The following is a 27,234-nucleotide window of genomic DNA, read 5'->3' on the forward strand; positions in this document are numbered from 1 at the left end:
GCTGAACTTGCCTTCTCTGCAGTGTTTTGTGCTTTTTTTCGGGATTATTTCATACAATTTAATACACCCATTAAGTTACTTCGCCCACGGCTTAGGATTCCGTTGTTGTCGTCGAGTATCGTTAGAGAGAACAACCAGCGCTGTATTTCAGTTGTTTTCCTCTGTGAACATGCACTAATGGATGTCTGACAATTTCGTTGCTTTTTGGAGTTTTCAGATTTAAAAACGTCAATAAAGGTTCTGCTCTCACGGAACAGATGGATTATAATATGCTTATGTACCGTCAGATGAAATCATGCAGGCGTCGGCGCTTTCTCCGTTCATGCAATAAATGCACATCCTTGAATGAGCACGGATTTTCTAGCGCATTTACTTGAACTTCATAGGCAATAACGTTATATCTATGGTTTAACCCATTTGAGAGGCGGCCAAAATCAGAATTTAAAATGGACTGAATAATAAGCTCTCTACGAACTTGACGAGCGATGCCGCGCTGACGGACCATAGACTATAAAAAAGGAGTGACTGACATGTAACGATATGCACATAAATCACTGTCACACACTCTCTCTCTCAGAGTAATATTAAGAGTTCCTGCATTATACATTTTCAATTAGCAGAATAGTACAGAATCACGATACACAGTCTCATTTGTAGCCGTGTATTTTAACTATTATAATATAGAAATAAACATATATCTATGCCCAGCCTGAACTAAAAACTCGATCACGTCGAGCTAGGTGATTTCAGATACAGCCAGTAGACGGGCTCTGATACAGCCAGGCTCCAGCTCACGCCCCGCCTCTGCCCATCCGGGAGTGACGCAAGGCCAAGATGGCGACGGCCGGCTCCGCCCACTTTAGGCTTCAAAAATGCTCTTCAGAAACCTACGGGTGACGTCATGTTGCACTATTTTACAACTACCTAAAATAAAATCACTTTACTTCACAAACTAGCTAAGCTGGCTGCATTCACTGAGGTAAATTATAATCATCAAAAATAGTATATGTAATATTCACAACAATAACCGTTAAAAATACTGTCATTTGTATAACAATGGCGAAATGTATGAATACTTACACACATACGTAAACTCCTCCATCGTTAGTTATGACCGTTCTGACTGGTGATGACGTGGTGCGCGAAATGACAGTTGGGTGATCATCGCTCTCCACTTCCTGTGAAGTGATGTATCGATGTTCCCTTATTCCCTATGCCGTGCGCAGTGCCCTTCGAACTGAACATGTTCGCTCCCTTCGGATTAGAATCTAACTTAAGATGGCGGAAAACCCTGTGAAGTCCAGTTCGCAGTCCACTTACGGTCAAATGGAACGCACCTCTAGAGCGACGTTGTTGATTGTTTGAGCATGTGACTGCGCGTTTCTCCTTGTTTTCTATTGTTATGCGCAGCATATTTCCCGTGCGCACAAACACAGCCACAGACAATGAATTGTTTGTTCGGTTAGCGAAGAAGAGCATGATGTATTTTGTATAAAGTTTATTTTTTTTGTTATTAACTGCTTTGAGAACTGGAAATGCACAATTCAAGCATACAAATCTGTATATATTAATAAATACAGATGATGATTAAATTAGACCAATGCAAAAAACGAAATTCATGCCTGCATTTATTAAGACAAACCTAGTAAAAACGAATGCAGTATATACACTGACTTGGCAGCTCTGTGAAATGTAATACAACAGTGCCACCTACTGTCTAAATGCATTAACATTAAAAGTGTGAGGTGAAACTCTTGCATAGACATAAGTAAATGGGTTTGTCTATTAGCCTGAAATAAAAAATGTAAAAAAAAAAATTCAGATCTTGTACATCCTCACATTGGAGTCTCGAGATCATGTACAAAGTTTGGTTTCGATACGTGACAGAGTTCCTGAGATATGGACGACTTCCTGTTTGGCGACTACGCCGCTGATTTCGTTTGGCTGTGACGGGCAAACGCTTCCGAAAATCAAAAATCCTTCTAGTAACTTTTGTGAGGCTTGGTCCAAGGATCATGTACGTCTAGTTTCGTGAAGTTCGGACCAAATTTGTGACCTGTGAAACTTTAGTTTCGCTTTCTGTTCAATCCACTATGGCGGACAAACGACATGGACTCGTGATGTCATCTTCGCGAGCAACTTACACCGGTACTGATCGTACGTTTTAAAGTTGGAACGGTGTCTCTGTCTCAAAGGGCCTAGGCGCAGGAGCTGGCCAAAATTTTTCTCCCGGGAATAATAATAATAACTAGAAAAATGCATTTCCGGGGGAACTGCAAAGTGTGCTTGCTTGGGTGCAGTGCACTAACGTTAGCAGGTAGTGGATAGATGCGAGATGCGAGAAAAAATGCGAGAATGCGAGAAAAAAGATGTAAAACTGTCTTTTATTTTTTAATTTAATTCCTCAATCAGCGCTGGACCGCCATTTTCTGTCTTCCGCTGAGCCCTGGCCGTAGACAGATCATATGTTTTACCCTGTCAATGCAGTGGTCTGCGTTGCGCTGATCTTATTCACACTATCGAGTGTAGGTGCAGCATTCTAACATTGAGTCATAATGAGCTGTTTGTGAAGAAATTATCCGCTTCCAAATTATGTCATTTTAATCACGAAATTGAAACATTAAAAAACAATTTGCTCTTTATGGTGTGCGAGTGATAGAGCGCGGCAGCAACGAACCATCAGCTTGCAGCGTAACAACATTGAATGCTCGGCCGAACAGCTGATCATAGCTGTACAGGGCGCCTTATTATTTTTCATCTCCATAAATATATCTAGTAGTAAAGCTAATGCAAGGGCTAGAAATCTATTAATCTTTTGCTGATACTTCCTTAGCTGTGTCTGAAACCGCTCACTCGTTCACTCGTTCACTAATCCCTACATAGTGAATGGCAGTTGAGTGCACTACATCAGCAAAGAATTCGGACGCTGACATAATTATCACGCGCCAGAGAGCTCAGACAATTTGTTATAAACATTACCTACCCATCTTTAATATTTCCTTTTTTTGGCTGTATGAATTGTATGTAACAATTGTATGTATGTATTTTTCACGTTTATTGCGTTATTTGATTTAAAAAAAGATAATAAAAACACTTGCTTGTCATATTTATTTACTTTTTACATTTATATGTGAAAATAAAAGAGAACAAAACACTACACAACACATTTGTTTATTCAAATATAGATATAACGGTATATATAAACTAGAAAAAAAAGTTTGTTGAGACAAACTTTAAGTTGGCTTGAGAAAGCCGGACCAGAGAGTTTGAAGAAGTTAAAAGTAGTTAGAAGTTTAAAGAAGTTAGAAGTTTGAAGTAGTTTGAAGTTTAAAGTAGTTTAAATTTTGATTGATAAATTAGTTAGAAAGAAAGAATAGTTAGAAAGAAAGAATAGTTAGAAAGAAAGAAAAGTTAGAAAGAAAGAAAGAAAGAAAGAAAAAAGAAAGAAAGATTAGTTAGACAGAAAGAAAGATTAGGTATAAAGAAAGAAAGAACGAAAGAAAGAAAGATTAGGTAGAAAGAAAGAAAAGTTAGAAAGAAAAAAAAGAAAGAAAGAAAGAAAGAAAGATGAATTAGAAAGAAAGAAAGATTAGGTATAAAGAAATAAAGAAATAAAGAAATAAAGAAAGATTAGGTAGAAAGAAAGAAAGAAAAAGATTAGGTAGAAAGAAAGAAAGAAAGAAAGAAAGAAAGATTAGCTAGAAAGAAAGAAAGAAAGAAAGAAAGATTAGTTACAAAGAAAGAAAAAAGAAAGATTAGTAAGAAAGAAAGAAAAGAAAGAAAAAAGAAAGATTAGTTAGAACGAAAGAAGAAAGAAAAAAGAAAGATTAGTTAGAAAGAAAGAAAAGTAAGAAAGAAAGAAAAAAGAAAGATTAGTTAGAAAGAAAGAAAAAGAAAAAAGAAAGATTAGCTAGAAAGAAAGAAGAAAGATTGGCTAGAAAGAAAGAAAGAAAAAATAAAGAAAGATTAGTTAGAAAGAAAGAAAAAAGAAAGATTTGTTAGAAAGGAAAGAAAGATTAGTTAGAAAGATTAGAAAGATAAGTTAGAAAGAAAGATTAGAAAGAAGAAAGATTAGTTAGAAAGAAAGAAAGAAAGAAAGAAAGAAAGAAAGAAAGAAAGAAAGAAAGAAAGAAAGAAAGAAAAAGATTAGGTAGAAAGAAAGAATGAAAGAAAAAAGAAAGAAAGATTAGCTAGAAAGAAAGAAAGAAAGAAAGAAAGAAAGAAAGAAAGAAAGAAAGAAAGAAAGAAAGAAAGATTAGGTAGAAAGAAAGAAAGACAGATTAGTTAGAAAGAAAGAAAAGTAAGAAAGAAAGAAAAAAGAAAGATTAGTTAGAAAGAAAGAAAAAGAAAAAAGAAAGATTAGCTAGAAAGAAAGAAGAAAGATTGGCTAGAAAGAAAGAAAGAAAAAATAAAGAAAGATTAGTTAGAAAGAAAGAAAAAAGAAAGATTTGTTAGAAAGGAAAGAAAGATTAGTTAGAAAGATTAGAAAGATAAGTTAGAAAGAAAGATTAGAAAGAAGAAAGATTAGTTAGAAAGAAAGAAAGAAAGAAAGAAAGAAAGAAAGAAAGAAAGAAAAAGATTAGGTAGAAAGAAAGAAAAAGAAAAAGAAAGATTAGATAGAAAGAAAGAAGAAAGATTGGCTAGAAAGAAAAAAGAAAGAAAGATTAGTTAGAAAGAAAAAAGAAAGAAAGAAAGAAAGAAAGAAAGAAAGAAAGAAAGAAAGAAAGAAAGAAAGAGAAAGAAAGAAGATTAGTTAGAAAGAAAGAAAGATTGATTAGTTAGAAAGAAAGAAAGATTGATTAGTTAGAAAGAAAGAGAAATATTAGTTAGAAAGAAAGAATGAATGAATGGTGGATTAGTTAGAAAGAAAGAAAAAGAAAGAAGAAAGAAAAAAGAAAGATTAGTTAGAAAGAAAGAAAGAAAGAAAGAAAGAAAGAAAGAAAGATTAGTTAGAAAGAAAGAAAGATTAGGTAGAAAGAAAGAAAGAAAAAAAGAAAGATTAGTTAGAAAGAAAGAAAAGTAAGAAAAAAAGAAAAAAGAAAGATTAGTTAGAAAGAATGAAAAAGAAAAAAGAAAGATTAGCTAGAAAGAAAGAAGAAAGATTAGTTAGAAAGAAAGAAAAAGAAAAAAGAAAGATTAGCTAGAAAGAAAGAAGAAAGATTGGCTAGAAAGAAAGAAAGAAAGATTAGTTAGAAAGAAAGAAAGATTGATTAGTTAGAAAGAAAGAGAAATATTAGTTAGAAAGAAAGAATGAATGAATGGTGGATTAGTTAGAAAGAAAGAAAAAGAAAGAAGAAAGAAAAAAAAAGATTAGTTAGAAAGAAAGAAAAGTAAGCAAGAAAGAAAAGAAAGATTAGTTAGAAAGAAAGAAAAAGAAAAAAGAAAGATTAGCTAGAAAGAAAGAAGAAAGATTGGCTAGAAAGAAAGAAAAAAGAAAGATTTGTTAGAAAGGAAAGAAAGATTAGTTAGAAAGATTAGATAGATAGAAAGATAAGTTAGAAAGAAAGATTAGAAAGAAGAAAGATTAGTTAGAAAGAAAGAAAGAAAGAAAGAAAGAAAGAAAGAAAGAAAGAAAGAAAGAAAAATATTAGGTAGAAAGAAAGAATGAAAGAAAAAAGAAAGAAAGATTAGCTAGAAAGAAAGAAAGAAAAAGAAAGAAAGAAAGATTAGGTAGAAAGAAAGAAAGACAGATTAGTTAGAAAGAAAGGAAGAAAGATAGAAAGAAAGATTAGTTAGAAAGAAAGAAAAGTTAGAAAGAAAGAAAAGTTAGAAAGAAAGAAAGAAAGAAAGAAAGAAAGATTAGGTATAAAGAAAGAAAGAAAGAAAGAAAGAAAGAAAGAAAGAAAGAAAGAAAGAAAGAGAGAAAGAAAGAAAGAGAGAAAGAAAGAGAAAGAAAGAAAGAAAAAAGAAAGATTAGTAAGAAAGAAAGAAAAGTAAAAAAGAAAAAAGAAAGAAAGATTAGTTAGAACGAAAGAAAGAAAAAAAGAAAGATTAGTTAGAAAGAAAGAAAAGTAAGAAAGAAAGAAAAAAGAAAGATTAGTTAGAAAGAAAGATAGACAGATTAGTTAGAATGAAAGAAAGATAGATTAGTTAGAAAGAAAGATAGATTAGTTAGAATGAAAGAAAGAAAGATGTATTAGTTAGAAAGAAAGATGGATTAGTTAGTTAAAAAGAAAGAAAGATGGATTATTTAGTTAAAAAGAAAGATAGATAGATAGATAGATAGATAGATAGATAGATAGATAGAAAAGGTTTGAAGCTAGATAGATAGATAGATAGATAGATAGATAGATAGATAGATAGATAGATAGATAGATGGATGGATGGATGGATGGATGGATGGATGGATGGATGGATGGATGGATGGATGGATGGATGGATGGATGGATAGATAAGGTTTGAAGATAGATAGATAGATAGATAGATAGATAGATAGATAGATAGATAGATAGATAGATAGATAGGTTTGAAGATAGATAGATAGATAGATAGATAGATAGATAGATAGATAGATAGATAGATAGATAGATAGATAGATAGATAGATAGATAGATAAGGTTTGAAGATAGATAGATAGATAGATAGATAGATAGATAGATAGATAGATAGATAGATAGATAAGGTTTGAAGATAGATAGATAGATAGATAGATAGATAGATAGATAGATAAAGTTATTAGTTAGAAAGAACATAGATAGCTTAAAGCTTAATTGAGTATCAATGGCTTCTAGCAGTTTACATTAAACATAGTTCAAACAGACATGGACTTTTGGTCAATGAAAGTCTATGAGATTTTTATGATTTTTAATATTAATTTTTAAGAAAACCATAACTCAAACCAGTCTGAAAAGATATAGCACACCAAGTCAGAACAGTATGAAGGTCTGACCCGAGTTTGGAGTATGTAGCTTGAACGGTCTAGGACGTAGCTTGAACGGTTCAGTTGAAAATTTTTGGGTCAGAAGAATAAGAAGAAGAAGAAGAAGAAGAAGAAGAAGAAGTTTAAATAGGATTTCAGTAAGTTGGCTTTCTCAAGCCAACTTAATAAATAACCAGGCGTCTGGTCTTATAAATTATTGTTTTCTAACTCGCGTGCACCGTTGCCATGGTGACATTTTTGTTTATTTTTCATTCGCGCTCTATCGCCTTATTGTGTTGGATTGTGGGAAATAGTGTCTCAGCAAGTGTACATCGTATGTACACTCGAATTCAGAGAGGATTGTGGGTAAAAGTAGTGAAGAATGTAGGGAATGATGTCGTTCACTCAGAATTCGGACACCACTACAAAATGGCTGACACCCTAAATAGTGCACTATATAGTGGATAGGGAGCGATTTCAGACACAGCTCTTGTCATCATGGAGAGCGCAGTTCACGGTTGCATAGCAACGACAGACGCCACAGGAGAACAAGCGCTTGTGGAAAGGAGACAGCGGCGCGCTCGCGCTTTCCACTTGTTTTTACACATCTAATGTGCGTTCCATTCGACAGGGTCCATATGCAGTGTTCACTGCTCCTCTGCTCCCTGAGCACGGTATATCAGTTGAAGTGGACTTCACTGACAATAACCGCTCATTTGAAACGCCCTGCAAATGTCATCAAAGAAAGTCAACGACGGAGTCGCGCAGATTATGATATAACATAAATATATATAGGACTACATTCATATTTTAATTTTTATTATTATATTATATATTTACAATTATATTGCACTATTTTACAACTACCTAAAATAAAATCACTTTACTTCACAAACTAGCTAAGCTGGCTGCATTCACTGAGGTAAATTATAATCATCAAAAATAGTATATGTAATATTCACAACAATAACCGTTAAAAATACTGTCATTTGTATAACAATGGCGAAATGTATGAATACTTACACACATACGTAAACTCCTCCATCGTTATGACCGTTCTGACTGGTGATGACGTGGTGCGCGAAATGACAGTTGGGTGATCATGGCTCTCCACTTCCTGTGAAGTGATGTATCAATGTTCCCTTATTCCCTATGCCGTGCGCAGTGCCCTTCGAACTGAACATGTTCGCTCCCTTCGGATTAGAATCTAACTTAAGATGGCGGAAAACCCTGTGAAGTCCACTTCGCAGTCCACTTATGGTCAAATGGAACGCACCTGTTGATTGTTTGAGCATGTGACTGCGCGTTTCTCCTTGTTTTCTATTGTTATGCGCAGCATATTTCCCGTGCGCACAAACACAGCCACAGACAATGAATTGATTGTTCGGTTAGAGAAGAAGAGCATGATGTATTTTGTATAAAGTTTTTTTTTTGTTGTTGTTGTTATTAACTGCTTTGAGAACTGGAAATGCACAATTCATGCAAGCAAATCTGTATATATTAATAAATACAGATGATGATTAAATTAGACCAATGCAAAAATCGAAATTCATGCCTGCATTTATTAAGACAAACCTAGTAAAAACGAATGCAGTATATACACTGACTTGGCAGCTCTGTGAAATGTAATACAACAGTGCCACCTACTGTCTAAATGCATTAACATTAAAAGTGTGAGGTGAACTCTTGCATAGACATAGGTAAATGGGTTTGTCTATTAGCCTGAAATAAAACATTTTAAAAAAAAATTCAGATCTTGTGCTTCCTCACATTGGAGTCCCGAGTTAATGTACAAAGTTTGGTTTCGATACGTGACAGCGTTCCTGAAATATGAACTACTTCCTGTTTTGGCGACTACGCCGCTGATTTCGTTTGGCTGTGACGGGCAAACGCTTCCGAAAATCAAAAATCCTTCTAGTAACTTTTGTGAGGCTTGGTCCAAGGATCATGTACGTCTAGTTTCGTGAAGTTCGGACCAAATTTGTGACCTGTGAAACTTTAGTTTCGCTTTCTGTTCAATCCACTATGGCGGACAAACGACATGGACTCGTGATGTCATCTTCGCGAGCAACTTACACTGGTACTGACCGAACGTTTTAAAGTTGGAACGGTGTCTCTGTCTCAAAGGGCCTAGGCGCAGGAGCTGGCCAAAATTTTTCTCCCGGGAATAATAAGAAGAAGAAGAAGAAGAAGAAAACTTAAGAAGAACAATAAGTGTGCTGCTTTCAGCAAGCACACTTAATAATAATAATAATAAGAAAACTTAAGAAGAACAATAAGTGTGCTGCTTTCAGCAAGCACACTTAATAATAAGAAAACTTAAGAAGAACAATAAGTGTGCTGCTTTCAGCAAGCACACTTAATAATAATAAGAAGAAGAAAACTTAAGAAGAACAGTAAGTGTGCTGCTTTCAGCAAGCACACTTAATAATAATAAGAAAACTTAAGAAGAACAATAAGTGTGCTGCTTTCAGCAAGCACACTTAATAAGAAGAAAACTTAAGAAGAACAATAAGTGTGCAGCTTTCAGCAAGCACACTTAATAAAGGCATATGACATGATCTTGAAAAACATTTAACTAAATACAGAATTTTAGACGTACCATCTTCAGATTTTAAATATAAAATGTTTAGACGTGACTTTAGCTGTAGTGCATTTCTAGATTGCTACAGTGCCAACTTAAATTTTATTGTCATGAGGATGTTTCATAAAAATAAATTTCTAATAACTTTACAAAACGTTGAAGCTATTTATAACAATTTTTGTCATTATGACAATAATTAATTCTACATTTACAATAAACTGCCAGGTGTCAGCTTTCAAATGAAATCATACTTGTGCTTTTAGTACAAAGGGTTCATGAACTGTATCTGTTTCAGTTTGAGTATGTCATTTCTGGGGATTTTTCAAAAGTGGGGTTGCAGGTTAACAGGTTAAATTAGTAATTGGGGTTACACCTTTATTTTAAAGTGTCCATGTTACAGTGTAATTATACATTTAAGGATTGAGTAATAATAATTAACTACATATACATACGATTGTCACATGTTGAGTTTTTTTTTTTTTTTTTTTTTTTTTTTTTTTTTTTTTTATCTGTTTCTCTATTCTGTTCATGTTTGAGTTTCTTTGTTAATCTTCTAAGCTGTTAATTAGTTCAGTTCTCCTCCTCCGTTCTCCATGTCTGTTTGTCTCCATGGTTTCTAATTGATTGGGTCTCTCAGTTCAGGTGTGTCTATTTAGTTTCTCCCTTTGTCAGCTGTATATATATAAGCACTCAGTTTGCGTTAGATCTTTGTTCCGGTATTATTTTTAAGTAAGCTGTGTAGTTCTGTTATTACTCCTTCGATACCCTCGCTTCTGTTTGTGACTTCTGTGGATTTGGATTTCTGCTTCCAGTGAGTGTTTAACTATACAGCATTACAGAATATTGGAAACTTTAAGACAAAATAATGGCTCCCTCCATCAAGATGGTCATCCTCTGGAGCAGTACGTGGATGAGTTTTTAGAGTTTCCCCATCTGGTGAGTTGGAGCAGAACTACACTCAATGCCTGCTTTCAGATGGGACTGGATGATGAGGTAATTCGGTTCCTGTTTCCTGGGTGTTGTGATTCACCCTTAGCCATTTCCAATATTTTTTTCCTTTGGCTAAATGGTTCTGATTTCTTGGTTGAAGAAGCTAAAGAGGACAATTACAACCCTTATCTAGTACCATCCCGAAAGCTTTTGGGCACTCCAACTCACCCTCAAGCCTGCAACCAAACCCTCCACATCCCTGAACAACAGGACCATCTCATCCACTCCAGATTCCACTCCAGCCCCAGAACCCACTCCAAATTCAGCCAAGAGTCCACTTCCAAGTCCGTTTCAGTGATTTGACACAATGCACTTATTAGGTACATACAGATTTTTACATTGTACTTATTTTTTTAATTACCTGCATATAACTAATTTCTGTAATTACATCTATAATTGTTTTAAAAAAAATTGAGTTTTGCAATACAAAATGAATAAAATAAGTACATAGTACATTTTATTTGATTGACTGATTTATTGATATTAGTTAAAGACACCTACGTGTGACCAAAATATATTACAATTGGAACTGATTGTGAAAAGTGTTGATTACACATTATATTTAGATCTACCACAATGTAAAGTTGACTGTTTAGTCCCTGGCTTGATTTACCAATGCATAAACAGCAATAAAAGTTTTTGAAACTATATAGTACAATGACCTCTATATGTTAAAAGACCAAAGGAAATGTGATCCCTTTAAACAAAAAGCTCTCTTTTCACACCATTAATTCTCATTAGGTGGAATAAAAAAATAAAGTGATCTGTTTTGTGATCTGAGCCCAAGGAATGTTTCGGTTACCTATGCAACCATGGTTCCCTGAAAAGGGAATGAGACGCTGTGTCGAAACGCCATGGGAATGCCTCTGTGTGACTGCGTTGTGAAGGACGTAAGAAGTCAGTCCAATGGCCCAAGCCTGTGAGGAACAGCCTGCCGTATCACAGACATCTTTGAGGAAAACTCCTGATAGTAAAGCTTTAGAAACAGCCATATTCCTATTGGAGTGGGCCCGGACAGCCAAAGGTGAAGGCTGGCCATTCGACTCATAAGCAAGTGAGATAGCCTCGACCACCCACTTGCTCATCCACTGCTTAGATGCTGGGAAAACTTTCCTGGGTGACCCAAAACAAACAAACAGCAGTTCAGACTTTGTACACAGGGCAGCTCTATGGACGTAAACATCTAGTGCCCTAACTGGGCAGAGCCAATTTAGTTTATCTTGGCCAGACATCCAAAAGGGAGGAGGACAGAAGGCCTGCAGCACAATAGGTCTTACAGTAGTAGTAGGAACCCTGGGAATATAATCTGGTTTAGGGATAAGAAAGGCCTTCACCATACCAGGAGCAAATTCCAAACACGTGGGAGATACCGTAACGGCTTCCAAGTCTCCAATTCTTTTGAGAGAGGAGATAGCGAGGAGAAAGACAGTTTTCAGAGTGAGAAACTTCTCAGGAACCTCCTCAATAGGCTTGAAGGGAGCCAAGGAAAGGCCTTCCAATATTATAGCCAAATTCCAAGCCGGTACTCTCGTGCAGACTGCAGGTCTAAGCCTCAAAGTGCTTATTCCAGCACTGCACCCACTGGGCAGTTAATTTGGTTCAGCTGGTGATTTTCGCACTATGAAGTAAATAATCTCAACTTCAAGGCATAAAGTTTCCTCGTGGAGAGAGCTCTGGATTGAAGGATGGTCTCAACAACCTCAGTTGAGAGACCAGAACTTATGAGCTGTGCCCCCTCAGAGGCCAAGCCCACAGTTACCATAACTCTGGATGGGGGTGAGGAATCAGAAAAAGCATACAGAGATAACCACGGCTACATCTGTACCATGGTGTCCAGTTCAATAGGAGCTGGGATGAGTAAGGGAGAACCACAGTGGACAATGTGTCGTCTCTAAAGATGAGAACAGATCTACTTCCACTTGGCCAAACTTCTCCCACAGGAGGTCCACTACCTTGGGGTGGAGTCTCCATTCCCCGTGCCTCGGTCCCTGCCTTGACAGGATGTCTGCTTCCTGATTTAGATACCCCGGGAAGTATACTGCCCTCAAAGAGAGCAGCTTCCCTTGGGCCCACAGGAGGATCTGGTGAGCCAACTTGACCGCAGACCCCCCCTGAAGGTTTATGTAAGAGACCACCGATGTGTTGTCTGCATGAACAAACACATGGCCGCCTCTTAGGTCTGGGAGGAAGTGTTTCAGTGCCTGAAACACAGCCAGCATTTCCAGGCAATTTATGTGCCACTAGAGATGATGAGCCGAGCAGCCCCAGCCCGTGAGGGTTGCATCCGTCGTAAGTGTGACGCGACGGCAAGGAGCCCCTAGTACAGGTCCTTGGGAAAGGAACCACGGATTCTTCCACATAACTAAAGCACAAAGGCAACGCCGCATGACCTTGATCATGCTGGGCGGGTTTCCCCTCTGGAAGAACCCCTTGGTTTTAAGCCACCACTGCATGGGTCTGAGCAGGAGACAGATGTGCATGCCTTGTCGTCGAATCCCATTTCACTAAATAACCACTAAAAAAGTGGTTCTCTGAGCTGGAGAAAACACACTCTTGGCATTCAGCCTTAGCCCCAACTTTCTCATGTGTGCGAGAACGGAATCTCTATGTCTAACTGCCAGGTGCTCTGATTGAGCTAGAATCAACCAATCATTTATGTAATTTAGCATGCAGATGCCCTGGAGTCACAGGTCACAGAGGAGCTAGAGCTGCATCCACACACTTCGTGAAAGTGCGGGGTGATAAAGCTAGGCCGATAGCAAGAACCCAAAAGGAACTTTCTATATTGAGGAAGAGTGGATATGTGGAAGTATGCGTCCTTGATGTCTATCGTGACAAACCAGTCCTCGGACCTAATTTGTGACATGATTTGATTCAGAGTAGCATCTTAAGTTTGAGCTTCCCTACAGAGCGACTTCCCAAAGCACACAAGGTGGCGGGGTTGGCAGAATGGCCCCCTGAGGGCACTGCCCTCGGAAGCTGTCAAAGCCCTCTTAGAAGCCATAACAGTCCTCAGATCTGTTTTGCCCTTCAAGGACTTTGACTGCAAACGTCTCCCCGATCCTCAGTCTTTCTGGGAGTATGGGTAGCGATGCTCTGCTTCTGATGCGCCCTATGTGAGGAGCTCGAAGACGGCTAGGGATGCTTCTGCCCAGCAGCCCCAGAGACCTGAGAGTGGCGAGGGAGGAATTTTTGGAACGCTGCCACTTGCTTTTTTGCCTCCCGGAACCTATCGGCGACTGAATTTACAGCGTTGCTGAAAAGGCCAGATGGAGAGAGTGGGGTGGCCAATAAAAAAGCTCTTGTCTTTTTCTTTGAATCCAGACAGATTTAACCACAGATGTCTCTCCGTAACCACGAGAGCTGCCACAGAGCAGCCGACTGACTTGGCCGTCTCCTTGGTGGCCCGGAGAGATAAATCTGCTGCTTGATGCAGCGCTTTGATAGTATCAGAGCTAACTCCCTTGCCCTTATCAAGGTCTCTAAGCACGTTAGCCTGGTATGCCTCCAAGATGGACATAGTATGCAGACACGCCACGGCTTGACCTGCAGCCGAATAAGCTTCACCAGACAAGCAAAGAAGTGGCTTGGTGACTCAGGGGAGAGATAGCACACAAGCGTCTCTTCAATCCTGGGCATCGCCTTGTAACCCTGTTGTTTTAGCCCCAAGATGTTTGAATAGTTGGAAGTATGAGGGTTAAACACACAATATGAAATCGGCCTCTTCCACGACCTCGACATCTCGGTGTGGAGGTCGGGAAAAAACGGTCAGCCCCAACGAGGAGGTTGTGAGTGTGATGGCAGAAAGCGTTTGTCTAATTCACTTTTATGAAGAAGCTCCTGTTACTTGGCCGGCCAGTTGATGTTTAGCCTGGCTACGGCGTGAGTCACAAGGTATGAAGTGGCAAGTCTCTAGTATCTACATCTGTATCCCCACCCGTAATACAACATGGGCAGGGATGAACACACTTCCTGAATTGTTGTTCGCTCACCACAATAAAGCCACCTACACAATGGTGAAAAACAGTTTTCTCTGAATATACTGAGACAGACAAACACTGAGGGGACAAATGGTTTCACTAAGAGTGTTTGCTAACACTGCCTGGTTTAGGTATGCTTTATAGTTTCCTAGTTGATGACATCACCCGCCTATGATGTTCCGTCACGCAATTAGACTGATTTCATAGGTGCTTCACGATGCAAATGCATTCCCACATTCCCGCAGAAGCATTCCCACAGCGTTTTGACGCAGCACGAGTTCCCTTGAAAGGGAAACTTGATTCTTCAACTTAATACTTGACAAATTTTGTGGAAAAAAAGGGTAAAACAGGGGTGTTAAATGCTGATTCCAGAGGGAGAAGTATGTCAAACTTGTGCCAGCCTCTTCAACAACTGAAATCATCTTCTGAAAAAAATGTGGTGTTATTTGTAATGGGGGTGTTGGAGTGATAGATGTTCCAAAAGACTGGTGCTGTGATATCACACTGAATCAAATTCAGTACATTTTCAATCTGCTGACATAGTGGAAAATGAATTTCTGCTCCCAAAGCAAGGACATCACATTCAGTCACCCCTACTGAATATCTTGTGTGTTGTGGGTGGAGGGAGGGGGAAGCACTAAAATTAACGTCTGCTATCCTTCCGCTTTCATCTCAGATCCTTCTTTCATCACTCTCTCTTGTGCATGTGTCTCTTTTTTGCCTATGTTACTGGCAGATGGAATTGGTAGATTCCAATCAATGTTCTTCTTTGACTAATTACTCTGACAAAGATGGTGAGGATCCAGATGAATGCGCCTGCTGCGCATATCTGGCAACACACACACACACACGCTGTACCAAGAAAATGCCAAATATATCCTGATAAGCAGCTAGAAATCTGCAGTATAATGATTCTCTATTAAACACTTACCAAGTTATGATCTGGTATGATGGCTCTGGATCTAGGCCACTGTTAAAGCCCTGTTATGCTCACTGCAAAGTCCGTTTTTGTCCTTCACCCAGGACTAGAAAGACATTTGAAATGGCTGAACAATGATATACTGTTTGTAAAAACTCTGACACCACTGCTGGGAACTGTGTTTAAACAAATTTTTAACCTGTTAACCGTTGCCAGTGCGCGGGCGCACTGAAGCGTTTTTTTTTATATATAGTTCAAAGTTACTATCAGATTTAATGTTATACCTTGACAAACTATACATCATTAAAAAGATATAAGACTCAAGTTTCAGTATTTGACCACTATTGTATTCTGAGAAACTTATAGCGACAGTTATTTCTTAATTTGTGTCAGGAGTTATGAAATGAAAAAATGAGTCGATACCTTTGATATGAATTATGTGCGTCAGCCGCTTTCATTCATAAAAAACTCCCGTGCTGTCGTCATGACAGCAATACACAAAACAACGTCCCTCAGGGCTTTAGCTCAAAAATGTGCAGATTTGGAGAAATATTGATAGATTCTTATAGATTTACATCAGATTTCTATAGACAGGAATAATATTTATTGAATTTATACCCAAATGCGTCAATGTAATCATTATAAATGCTTAGAATCTCTGATACTGTGTTTTCAATTCATACCAATAGCCTGAGGGCGCTATTATGCACAATAATAGTCCATATATGGAACATGAAGAAGAGCCATGATCATGTGACATTCCAGGACGTCACTGATACACACAAAGCTACAGAGTTCGCGCTGTAACATGCAGATACAGACTTTTTGAAGACAATAAACATGATTGCAATGATATTTAAGTTACCTGTGTTTTTCAAGCCATGCCAGGTATTTCCATAATAAAAGATTATATTTATAATGTAATGCTAATCTATATAGACTGTCATTGTGCAGAATACCATACAATAGTATATTTTCTGTCTGATTTTTTATCTGAAGCCAAATTAGATCACAGAAGATTATTTAAAACACTTATAAAGTGTTATAAAGTAAGTTTGAAGCACAAACATGGTTTTAATCTCATAAATTGTCGTGTATTGATGGTGTGCTAAGCTAACATGCTAGCTAGCCCTAGGTGCACCTGCAACCTAAACTTTTATGACTTTTTGAATGCTTTCTGAAATGTTTCCTTATTCAAGAAATGCATTTGATACAGTTTTAAAGGTGAAGTGAACTTTGAGAAAATAAATTAGGGACTGAAACCCTATGAATAGCCTGTGAATAGCCAGTCGTTAGTAGCTATAATGCAGACAAAAGAAATGCATATTTAGAGCCATAACCAGGCTGGAGAGGTGTGAATGTGTGCAGGGGGAGACTGAGACTGAATGGGGATCGTTTGCACCACAAAACAATAGAGACAATATACTGGATAGATGGTTAGAAGATAACAATAAACATCAGAAGCATTTTAGCGTCAAATCAAAATAAAGTCATTGACATGGTCTTGAAAAACATTTAACTAAATACAGAGTTTTGGACTTATTATCTTCAGATTTTAAACATAAAATGTTTAGACATGTGGCTTTAGCTGTAGTGCATTTCTAGATTGCTACAGTGCCAACTTCAATTTTATTTTCATGAGGATGTTTCATAAAAATTAATTTCTAATAACTTTACAAAACTTTGAAGCTATTTATAACAATTTTTGTCATTATGACAATAATTAATTCTACATTTACAATAAACTGCCAGGTGTCAGCTTTCAAATGAGATCATACTTGTGCTTTTAGTACAAAGGGTTCATGAACTGTATCTGTTTCAGTTTGGGTATGCCATTTCTGGGGATTTTTCAAAAGTGGGGTTGCAGCTTAACAGGTTAAATGTGCATAGCAGAGGTGGAAAGTAACTAATTACAAATACTTTCATTACAGTACTTCAGTACATTTTCAAGTTGTTCTACTTTCTTGAGTACAATTAAATTGTGGTACTTTTACTTTGACTTCAGTTAAATAAAAATAAAGTAAAGTAAAGTATTCAACTTTGCTACATTTATTTTTCACCAAAAGTACAAAGTACAAAAATGACAAAGGTGCTGACGGAACAACAGGGCAAGCTGGCATTTGACGGGCACTTTTCAAACTGCGGTTGAGCCCTGCGCTTCAGGCAATAAACAGGTCTGATTCGAGTGCAAAACCAATCAAAACTTCCAGTTCAGTTGTGGGGCGTTTAAACCACACTTTGACATTCAATCACTGTCGTTGTCATTTGGAATCAGTATCCCTAACGTTTCAATATTTTAGTGAATGTAAGTGAGATATGCTCATTTTCTGATTTTAAATTGCAATTTTTGCAGCTCCTGAAATGGGTCATATCATTAATATTACCAGAGCACTGAGTAGTTGAAGTAAATACAAACCTCTGCTCACACAAGGATGCACGTATTGCATGGTTAGAGCAAGAACATAATGTTAGTGTCTAAAATGCAGGCGCACAGTTCAATTGAATGTTAAAGCATTTTTGGTAGAATGAAAAAACAGCATTTTATTTAAAGGGGTTAGGGTTAGGTGCACTTATAATGTTAATATGATTTTTACATAAAAAATGGTCAATTTAAAAATAAAAGGCCCTTTTCTACCCTGATTTTAGCCCTCTGATTAGAACGCTCTGTTATATTAGAACGCGTCTGCTGTGAGACTTCAATATAAACGCCCACTGCTATGTTTGGCTAACATCTTAGCATCTGAAATAAGTATTACATGGGGAACTCTCTTGAAAACTTTTACTAAATTTGAAAAACAGCGACAGTGTCACAGAATTATATTATAATTACAAAATTATGATTACAATTTCAACTACAAAGCAGCTCTCCAGTGTGCTCATGTTTTTACTCATGTCTCACCTCGACGGAGAAGATTTCCACATCAAAGAAGGTGGAGCACCAGAGAACACCTACCTATTGTTTGTCTTGGCCAGCGGTTTAGAACGACCCAAACAAACTCCAAACAAACTTCAATTTGATCACATTTTGTTCTAAATGACGTCATACCAGTTCGTCTTTTGATTGAAGTATATCGAAGCCTTTCTGATTGCGCACTTAAAAAACTTGGAATCGGCCAGGAAAGATGTATGTCATGACAAGGGGTCATGTGTTGTAATTTAATGTTGTATTTTACTTTTAGAAGACCATTAGCTCTGGCACTTGATTGCAAGCACAAAATCCCTTTTTACCAAAATCCCTGTCTATATGTACCTTCACAATGCTGACATGTGTGAGTGAGCTAATGAGCAGTAAAAAACCAACTGGCATCACTGTAACACAATCTAGGCTAAACTCGTCTCGGAATCCCACAGGTTTTTCCAGCATCAGTTTCTTTCCAGGTTATTGAGTCATCCTTGTAACCAAGCCCGCTCCGCCACTGAAAATCCAATTCATGGCAGTTTGTGCAAGCGATTTACAGCCAACTACGGTGGGCTCCAATGGCATTTTGCAGATCGTAAAAGACCCTGCACAGTAATACAACCTTATTAATGAATGTATTAGTTGCAATGCTTCCCTAGAGCCTGCAACATGGGAAAAAGAGAGGCTAGATGGGGAGGGTTGATGAGTCATCCTACCCGCTTTGTGAGCTGGGGTCGAAAAGCATGAGGAAGATCCACACGCAGGGGACACGTGCTGTGAGCTTGTGGAGAACGGCAGCCATATCACTTTGAGTCCTGAAAGCCTGCATAAAGAAAATGTGGTTTAATTACACATCTGGAGCGTTTTTTTTTTTTCTTCCTTTTTTTTCTGTAGATCAATACAATCCACATGTGTAAGCAGACATTTCTTGAAGCAAGTGCCATTTACAACAAATGATAAGCCATCTACACCTCATAACTCTGTTTTGTTTTTAAGAAAACACACAAGATTAAAACATTGCACTTTAGAACATTGAATGTATGTTGAATTTTAGGACAAAATTCTGAATTTTAGAATTGGTTTTCTTTCTACTCATGTAAGGGAGTATAAGTTGAAATCGAAGATACATTAAAATGACTGGAAGTGGAATTTAATGGATTACAATTCAGATAAATTTAACAGGTAATAGCATTCTGAGAAATAAGTTATCCGCTCAACTTGGTCCATAAAATGACATTTAATTTAATTTAGATATTTGTGTCTGTCTGTCTTTCTGTAATTCCATTAAAATCCTAAAGACTTAAGTAAACTTGTCAAGCGATTGTTGAAAGATTGATTAACTTTTCTATTCTAGGTAAAAATTCTGCAATCCTTGCTATCTCTAATATGAATTTAATTTGAATTTAAGGTTATTAAATATTATTTTAAGGTTGTCGTTGTTGTTTTTTTAGTCAAAATATTTTTTTAACAACTGGACAAACTATAGATATTATAGGATAGATAGTATATAAAAATTGTATACAAAAAAAATATATTTGTATTTTCTATACAACAACTTAGGGCGGCTCGATTATGGAAAAAATCATAATCACGATTATTTTGGTCAGTATTGAAATCACGATTATGTAACACAATTATTTCACATGACTTTGGGAATGTGTTGGATTTATTAAAAAGACACATTTCAACAATTCGTAAAAAATTTAAATTTGAACATTTATTGTACTTTTTGAACTATTAAAATAAATAATATAACAGATAATACTTCAACAAGTATTTTAATTTTCCCGCAGGTCTACCACTTATAATGCGGGAAATTCCCCCACAAACATTGATTCACTTTAGCAAGTAGATTGTATGAGTAACCTAAATTAATCCACACAGATTATAAAATCAAATCTATCATTTTAAAACTTTCCCAAAGACGCAATTTCACAAACCGCGTGAGTGTTCAAAATGGGTTGGACAAGGCAAGCGTCGAAACTACACTCACGCGTTTAGGAGTCGGGACATGACGGAATTGTCACTTGCACAATCGGGCCAGCATTGCATTGTAACTAAAGTTGATAATTTTCACTTCTTTAAGTGTTCAAGACAAAATAAGAGTGTTCTTGCAAAATAATCGTTTTTACTCAATTGTACCATTTTGGTGATCATTGGGAGCCAAAATCGAAATCGAAATCGAAATTCAATTAATTGCACAACCCTACTACAAGTCTATATATTTTTTCCCTAAACATAAACAAATTCATGCCTTTAAAACAGGGCTCCAGATTGCGACGATTTTTCCTGGTGGTGCGACCAAAATTTTGATATAGGTCGGGCTGGCGCGACCAAAACGTTGCCCAGCATCAAATGACAAATGAAATGAAAGCAGAACGAAACTGCGCTACTCATTTGTGCCTAGCAGACCGTTTATTAGGTCAGACCAAAAATAGGTAAGTGCAGCGCATTCGAACTACTCGCCAGTTGCGGGCCAATCTGGATCACACAACACGTTTACTCCACAGCGCTAGGAAATACAGTGAAGAAATCCATTGAATTCGCCACAGAATTAATAACATCGCTGCGAGGTCTAGAGAGAAGCATTCAGATTCGGCGCAGAATTCTTTGTTATAAACCTTAGATATCAGATCAAACAGTGCTGACATGGAAACCAAGAGAAACATTGTTCCATGATTGAACAAGTTATAGAAGTCTTTAAGTCCACAAATAAGCAACATTCACCATTAATTTAATGTAGTAACACTAACTGTAAATACGATATTGTGATAGAAATAGTCAAACGCTTACAAGCACTACACATCTTTTTCCAGCACTTCAAAACTATATCATATTTAAATGTTATTTTTAATGTGATGACCAAAACATTATTTGTTCATCCTTCAAAGATTGTCCCCAATTATGAAACTAAAAGTTTCAAGATGTAGGAAAACTCACACTTATTTAAATTTTTTTAAAAAATAATTAAATTGCCACTGTGACCAGTAGGTGGCTGCAGAGGAGTGCTTATTGGCTTATTAGCTATTTTCACTCCCTAATCTATTTTTTCACTTGTTTTGCTTTTGAATAAATATTAAGACATTATGAATGATAATTATTAATGTTATCCCCACAGTGTAACCAAATACTTTCTGTAGAACTTAGTGGCTCCGGTGCTGCTGCCCCTCAAACGTTAATCTGGACTGGAGCCCTGTGAACTTAAAATAAAACATTGTAATTTCAGTACGTTAAGTCTATTTATTACCAAGGCATTTTTCAGTAATACAGTCAAAATGGGGGGAAATGTGAATAACTGCGTTGCAGGTTGATTTAAGGTGTGCCCCTAAATGTTCTGCTTGTGCGTCTAAAAATTTTCAGTTAAGGGCTACAGTGCTCCTAGTAAAAAAAGTTAGTCTGGGGCCCTGCCATAAAACCATGATCAAAACAAGAAAGGTGAACCATTGCATCTAGAACCAGTAACCCCACTATTATTCAAAAACAACAATATAGCTGATCACCAAAATGTATTTATTTGTTTGTTTGAAGAAAAACAAATGTATTGTGTTAAAGATCATATATAGAAATAATATCAGTTCAGTCATGACAACTATCTGAGGGTTTAGCATGGTGATGGATATGACAATGTTAATGTATTTTGTCTTGGCGGAATAGATCTGTTACGCTGCTGTTAATAATTGCTGCTGCTGCTGCTGAGCAAGTAGAGAGACTTGCTACTGCCAATACATCCACAGACATGCTGCTGCTGCTGCTGCTGCTGCAGCACATATAACATACATGAAAATACCCCCCAACAAAGCAGGGGACACATTAAGTTGACAATACACGCCAATATATGCATGTTGCTGAGTGTATATCACCAAACATGGGATGACTGTAAAAAAGGTAATGACTGGACAATAAGCAGATCTACCATAAATCTAGTAAAAAGAACGTTCACTTATCTTAAGACGGGTGCACACTGTACGATTGTGGCCACGATTTGGTCTTCTAGGGTTTCCTGACTGTTTGTTTATATATTAGTCTCGTAAAAAAAAAAAAAAAAAAAGATTATTTTCATTTTTATGTCTAAATATATATTTTGTACGAACTTATGTATGGGATCAATCCCTAAACATGTCAGTGTGAAAATGCAACCTTTTGTGACAAGTATTTGCTGGAACTTACTATGCAGAGCAGTACTGCAAGAATTTGATAAAACTGTCTGGAGATATTTTGCTCTGATAGCCTTCCAAATGGCACCCTGCAGTCACATTTCTTTGCAGAACTTTTTTATAAATATGTACTATATATCTATATCTAAAGCTGCTAGGGGCAAACATGTCTCTGGAGGCTTGAAATTGTTTTCACTTGTAAAATTTTGAGAGGAACATTAATATGAACATTTATATGCAAGTTCCTCTAAGTGCATTGAGAATTAAGAGCGGACTTTAATCTAATTGCAAAGAGCCAAAAACAGAAATGCAATCCCTTTGCAAAGCAGTACTCAATAACAAAAGTAATCTGCAGTAGGCAACTGCATTCAGAGCAGGCTGTTGTTTTTTTCTGCTAGTACTTACGAAGCCATTTTTGCTATGTATTGCTAGTGGCAACACCTGTGTATGCTGAATACATTTCAAAGGATTAATGAAACACACATACACAACTTTGCATACTTTGATTCAAGAAAAAAAGAAAGAGCTGAACTGAAGTCTCAGCACCTTTGACTGATCCACAATCAACAACGAGGAGAAATGAGATATTGGCGTCCATGTTGGCCTGCTGCTATGGCTTATCTTAAATTAAAAGGTGAAAATACATTAGGTTCCAAGGTGCTTGTGGGCTTTGCAGCAGTGCTACCCTTGATTTTATAGTCTGCTGCCAGACATACACAGTAGAACAGTATAAGCACAAGGGTAGCATGATAAATAAGTCCTTCATCTACCCTATTGATCTGTCTTTCTTTTCTCAAAGCTGTGGCAACTTTACACATCATGTTCCATCTACAGCACTAGTACAGAACAGCAGAAATTCCTTCTCTTGTCATCTGATTTTTCATGTTGACTATAATCTATATTAAAGAAACAGTTGGTGTGCATTCCTTGATCCTAGTATTCTCTGGTTCTTTGTGTTCCTTAGTTTCTAGTTTCAGTTTATGCTTGTTTGTTCTATAAACCCCTTGCACTTAGATCCACTCTACACCTGCCATCTCTTCCGTTCATGCCACAGATTACATACCACGACTGTAACCCTGGTTCCCTGAGAAGGGAACAAGACGTTGCGTCGTCGTCATCATCAATGCTTTGGGAATGCCTCTGTGTGATTACGGAGCACTGTGTGAAATCAGTCCAATGGCATGATGGAATATCACAGGCGTAATGACGTCAGGACCAGGAAGCCATAAAGTGCACCCAGACCAAACATTGTCAGCATCTAATAGGCCAAAACAAGTTGATCACAGGGATACAGGGAGGCAGTATGGCAGGGAGATGCAATGTCTCGTTCCCTTCTAAGGGTACCAGGGTTACAGTCATAACCAGAGACGTTCACTTTTGAGGGAACTCACGCTGCGTCATCATCATCAACGAGGATCCCCAAATCAACAGACTTCCAAGTGCCTGTCTGTGTGAAACACTGCGAGCACACTAAGACGAAAGCACCTGAGAACCTGGTGTAGACCCCAGGTCCAGATTGTAAAATCCTACAAATGAGAGCAAACAGGACCAGCCTGCCGCATACCACATCCTGTAGGGATACCCCTTTTATAATAAGGCTTTCTAAACCGCCATACTCCTCTCACTGCCTCAAAGCACCACAGAGGAAATGTGTCACCAACGGGTTTCTCCCCAGGGATACACCACCCAAAGGGCCATGGTAGGCAGCTATGTCCAGCATGTACACCTTCAGTGTGGAAGGGGATAACCCTGTGGAAAAAAAAAAATTATTCTGGAACTCCAGCACAGTACCAACAAGGCAGTTAACTGGGACCCACTGTCAAGTTCAACACCATGAAATGAAAACCCTCCACTTCAATGCATACAGTTTCCTAGTGGAAGGAGTTCTGGAGTGAAGTATGGTCTCAACAACCTCAGTTGAGAGACCGGAGTGTAGGAGTTGGGCCCCCTCAGAGGCCAAACCCACAGCCTCCATAACTCTGGACAAGGTTGAAAAATTGTACCCCTGCCTGAGACAGCAGGTCCATCCTAACCAGAATCTCCAGGGGAGAGCCAACGAGTAAGGACACAATGTCCGAGAACCACTCACGGGCTGGCCAGAATGGGGCTACTAATAGTAGTCTGACGCAGTCCTAGCAGACTCTTTCCAGAACTTCCGGGAGCAGAGCAATTGGGGGGAAAGCGTACAGACATAGCCCAGGCCATTGTATGTACTATGGCATCCAACCCTAGCGGGGCTGGATGCGTGAGGGAGAACCAGAGTGGACAGTGTGTCATACCTTGAGACGCAAACAAATCCACTTCCGTCTGCCCGAACACCCTCAATACAAGCTTGGGGTGAAGTCTCCATTTCCCGGGCCTCAGACTTTCCTCGACAGGATTACTGCTTCCTGGTTTTCTAGAAAGTAGACTACTCTCAGGGAGAGAAACTTTTCCTGGGACCACAGGAGGATCTGGTGTGCCATTATATATAGTGGGGGCAACCTCAGACCCCCCTGATGGTTTATGTAAGAGACCACCGATGTGTTGTCTGTCTGAACAACCACATGATGACCCCTCAGGTCTGGGAGGAAGTGCTACAATGCTAGGAAGACACCCATCATTTCCAAGCAATTTATGTGCCACGAGAGGGTCTGCCTCTGTGAATTGCATTTGTAGCTCTGTATAGCTTTGTTTTTGTTTATTGCCCTGCCTACCACATGTATAACATAGCCTTCTCTGTCAGCGGTGAGGGTCTCATAAGTGATAAATGCAGGGAGATAGTCAGGCTGACAGAGAAGATTTCAGAACTAGAGACACACATCCAAACTTTAATCGAGTATAGTAAGAATGCAAGGGCTTTAGAAATTGCTTTGGATGCAACTATCTTAGTGAACCCTGTATATTGTTTGATTCCGACTATAGAGTCCATGCAGCATGGCAAATGGGTTGACTGTGAGACGGCACTGTCGCGGGACAAAACACAGCTGTTCCATTCCAATTAGAACATCAAACAGCTTCTCCCCACTCCGTGATGCACCCACTGAGAATCCCGTTGAAAGTGCCCTAGTGATTGGTGATTCTATTACATGGAACGTGAAAATAGAGACACCAGCCACCATAGCCACATGTTTGCAGGGAGCCAGAGCGCCTGACATCAAAGCAAATTTCAAAGTGCTGGCTAATGCTAATCAATCCGTTTATCATTCGTTCAGACATTTTTTTTTTTTTTTTTTTTAAAAACGAAAAACAAGAATTCAACTTGATTTTTAGTTTTTTCGTTCTGAGGTATAAAAAAATGAATAAACAGCTGGAATATTTGATTTCTACACATGGGCGGGAATGAAACGCCCCTTTACTCTGATTTTTCAGCCGAAGATCAAACTGTCCCGTCATCAGTTCTTCCTCAGTTCTGCACTGCAGAATAAGAGTCCTCAGCTGTGCGGATTCTTAACGTGTTTATTGCAACTTCATTTAATCTTTTTCCATCAACCAGACTAACGGATGGCTCGACACAACCCGTACTGGGGAATAGACTAGACAGGGCTTTCTTCTGTGTAGACCAGGAGTTCTCAAGTGCCAGGGGTTTGCTATTTTCTTATTTTCAGAACTGTAAAGTCATGTTTAAAAAAAAAAAAAAAAAAAAAAAAAAAATTATCATGAACCACGCTGTGTTTTATTCCTAAGTGACTATATAATGCATTTTTCAAATAATCTAAATGTTGACTTTGAAAAGTAGGCGCGCCAAGAAGTCTATTCACTCTATTTTGGTTCATTTTTGGTGTGCGCCAGACAAAAGCATTTTGAATGTACACAGATAAAAATATAAATTTTACTGTTTTGAATGACATAGTATTAAACGACCGAATATTAAGTTATTTCCCCTGCTGAGAAACAAATCCAAGTGATGGCGCCGGCGCATCGCTAGCTCACACAACATCTAGGCTATTATCAGTTCACTTCTGGCATTGCTAACTTGACATCACAGTCTGTTCATTATTAAAATAAAACACAGTCAACATATAACATATAAAAAGTTATTCTGCTTAATTTAATTGGTCTGTTGTACAATATAAATGCTGTGCCGTCAGTCACCACCTACTTGCTGTTATTCCAAACTCATTTCTCTTGCTGTGAAGATGCTGATTTAGCCTATACGTATTGGGACTCGACTGAAGTATAAAGCCTTCTTTACATTACTAGTTAGCATCCAAATGTTACATTGTAAATATGGAAACTATGGACTGAATGAGAGATGCGCAAAACCAACGTCGGTACAGTTTCAGTTTCGATTCAAATAAATGGCCTTTAAAATAGGCTAAATGTTGTTTATAATAAAGGGCACAATAGGCTATTTTTATAAGCTATTAGGCTATATTTTTATTATACGTGGCTACTTATTTTTCATTCTTGTTGTTTTCTGAATACCATTCATGTAAGGATTTGACATAGGCTACATTAAGGGGAAGTAAAATACGCATAGGCATAGCCTATATGTTATTAATAGTGTTTATAATGTTAGTGTTGTATTTTATTTACCGGTCTTTTACACTATTTCTGAATAGGCTAATAATAAAATGCGTTTGTTTCCCTCTCAACATGACCCGGTACGCTGCGCACAAGCACACATCTTTGAGATATAAATTAATACATTTTAATAAAACACAAGGCCTACATCATAAAACTCAGAAGAGTATGTTATTTAATATCTCTGTTGTTCTCTGTTCTCCGGTTGTTAGATAGTCAGTCTGAATGACAGTTCATGCATTAACGTTAATATAGACCTATTATATAGTCAATGCATTATTCTTTTCTTTAGGTATTAGTGTTAAAAATATCTAATTTACAACTAATTATATTTATTTATTTA

General features: G+C 37.6%; 1 protein-coding gene across 1 annotated transcript in view; it reads right to left on the bottom strand.

The window, feature by feature from the left end:
- Positions 1-27,234, bottom strand: part of gabra3 (gamma-aminobutyric acid type A receptor subunit alpha3) — a 668,187-nt gene that overhangs the window by 590,797 nt on the left and 50,156 nt on the right. The window contains exon 2 of the mRNA XM_079847030.1: positions 18,948-19,054. Within this exon, the coding sequence (XP_079703156.1) occupies positions 18,948-19,033 (86 nt within the window). The 5' untranslated portion in view covers positions 19,034-19,054. The remainder of the gene's footprint in view (positions 1-18,947; positions 19,055-27,234) is intronic.

Source organism: Squalius cephalus (assembly GCF_949319135.1).
Source record: "Squalius cephalus genome assembly, chromosome: 17".
In the NCBI taxonomy this organism is placed as follows: domain Eukaryota; kingdom Metazoa; phylum Chordata; class Actinopteri; order Cypriniformes; family Leuciscidae; genus Squalius; species Squalius cephalus.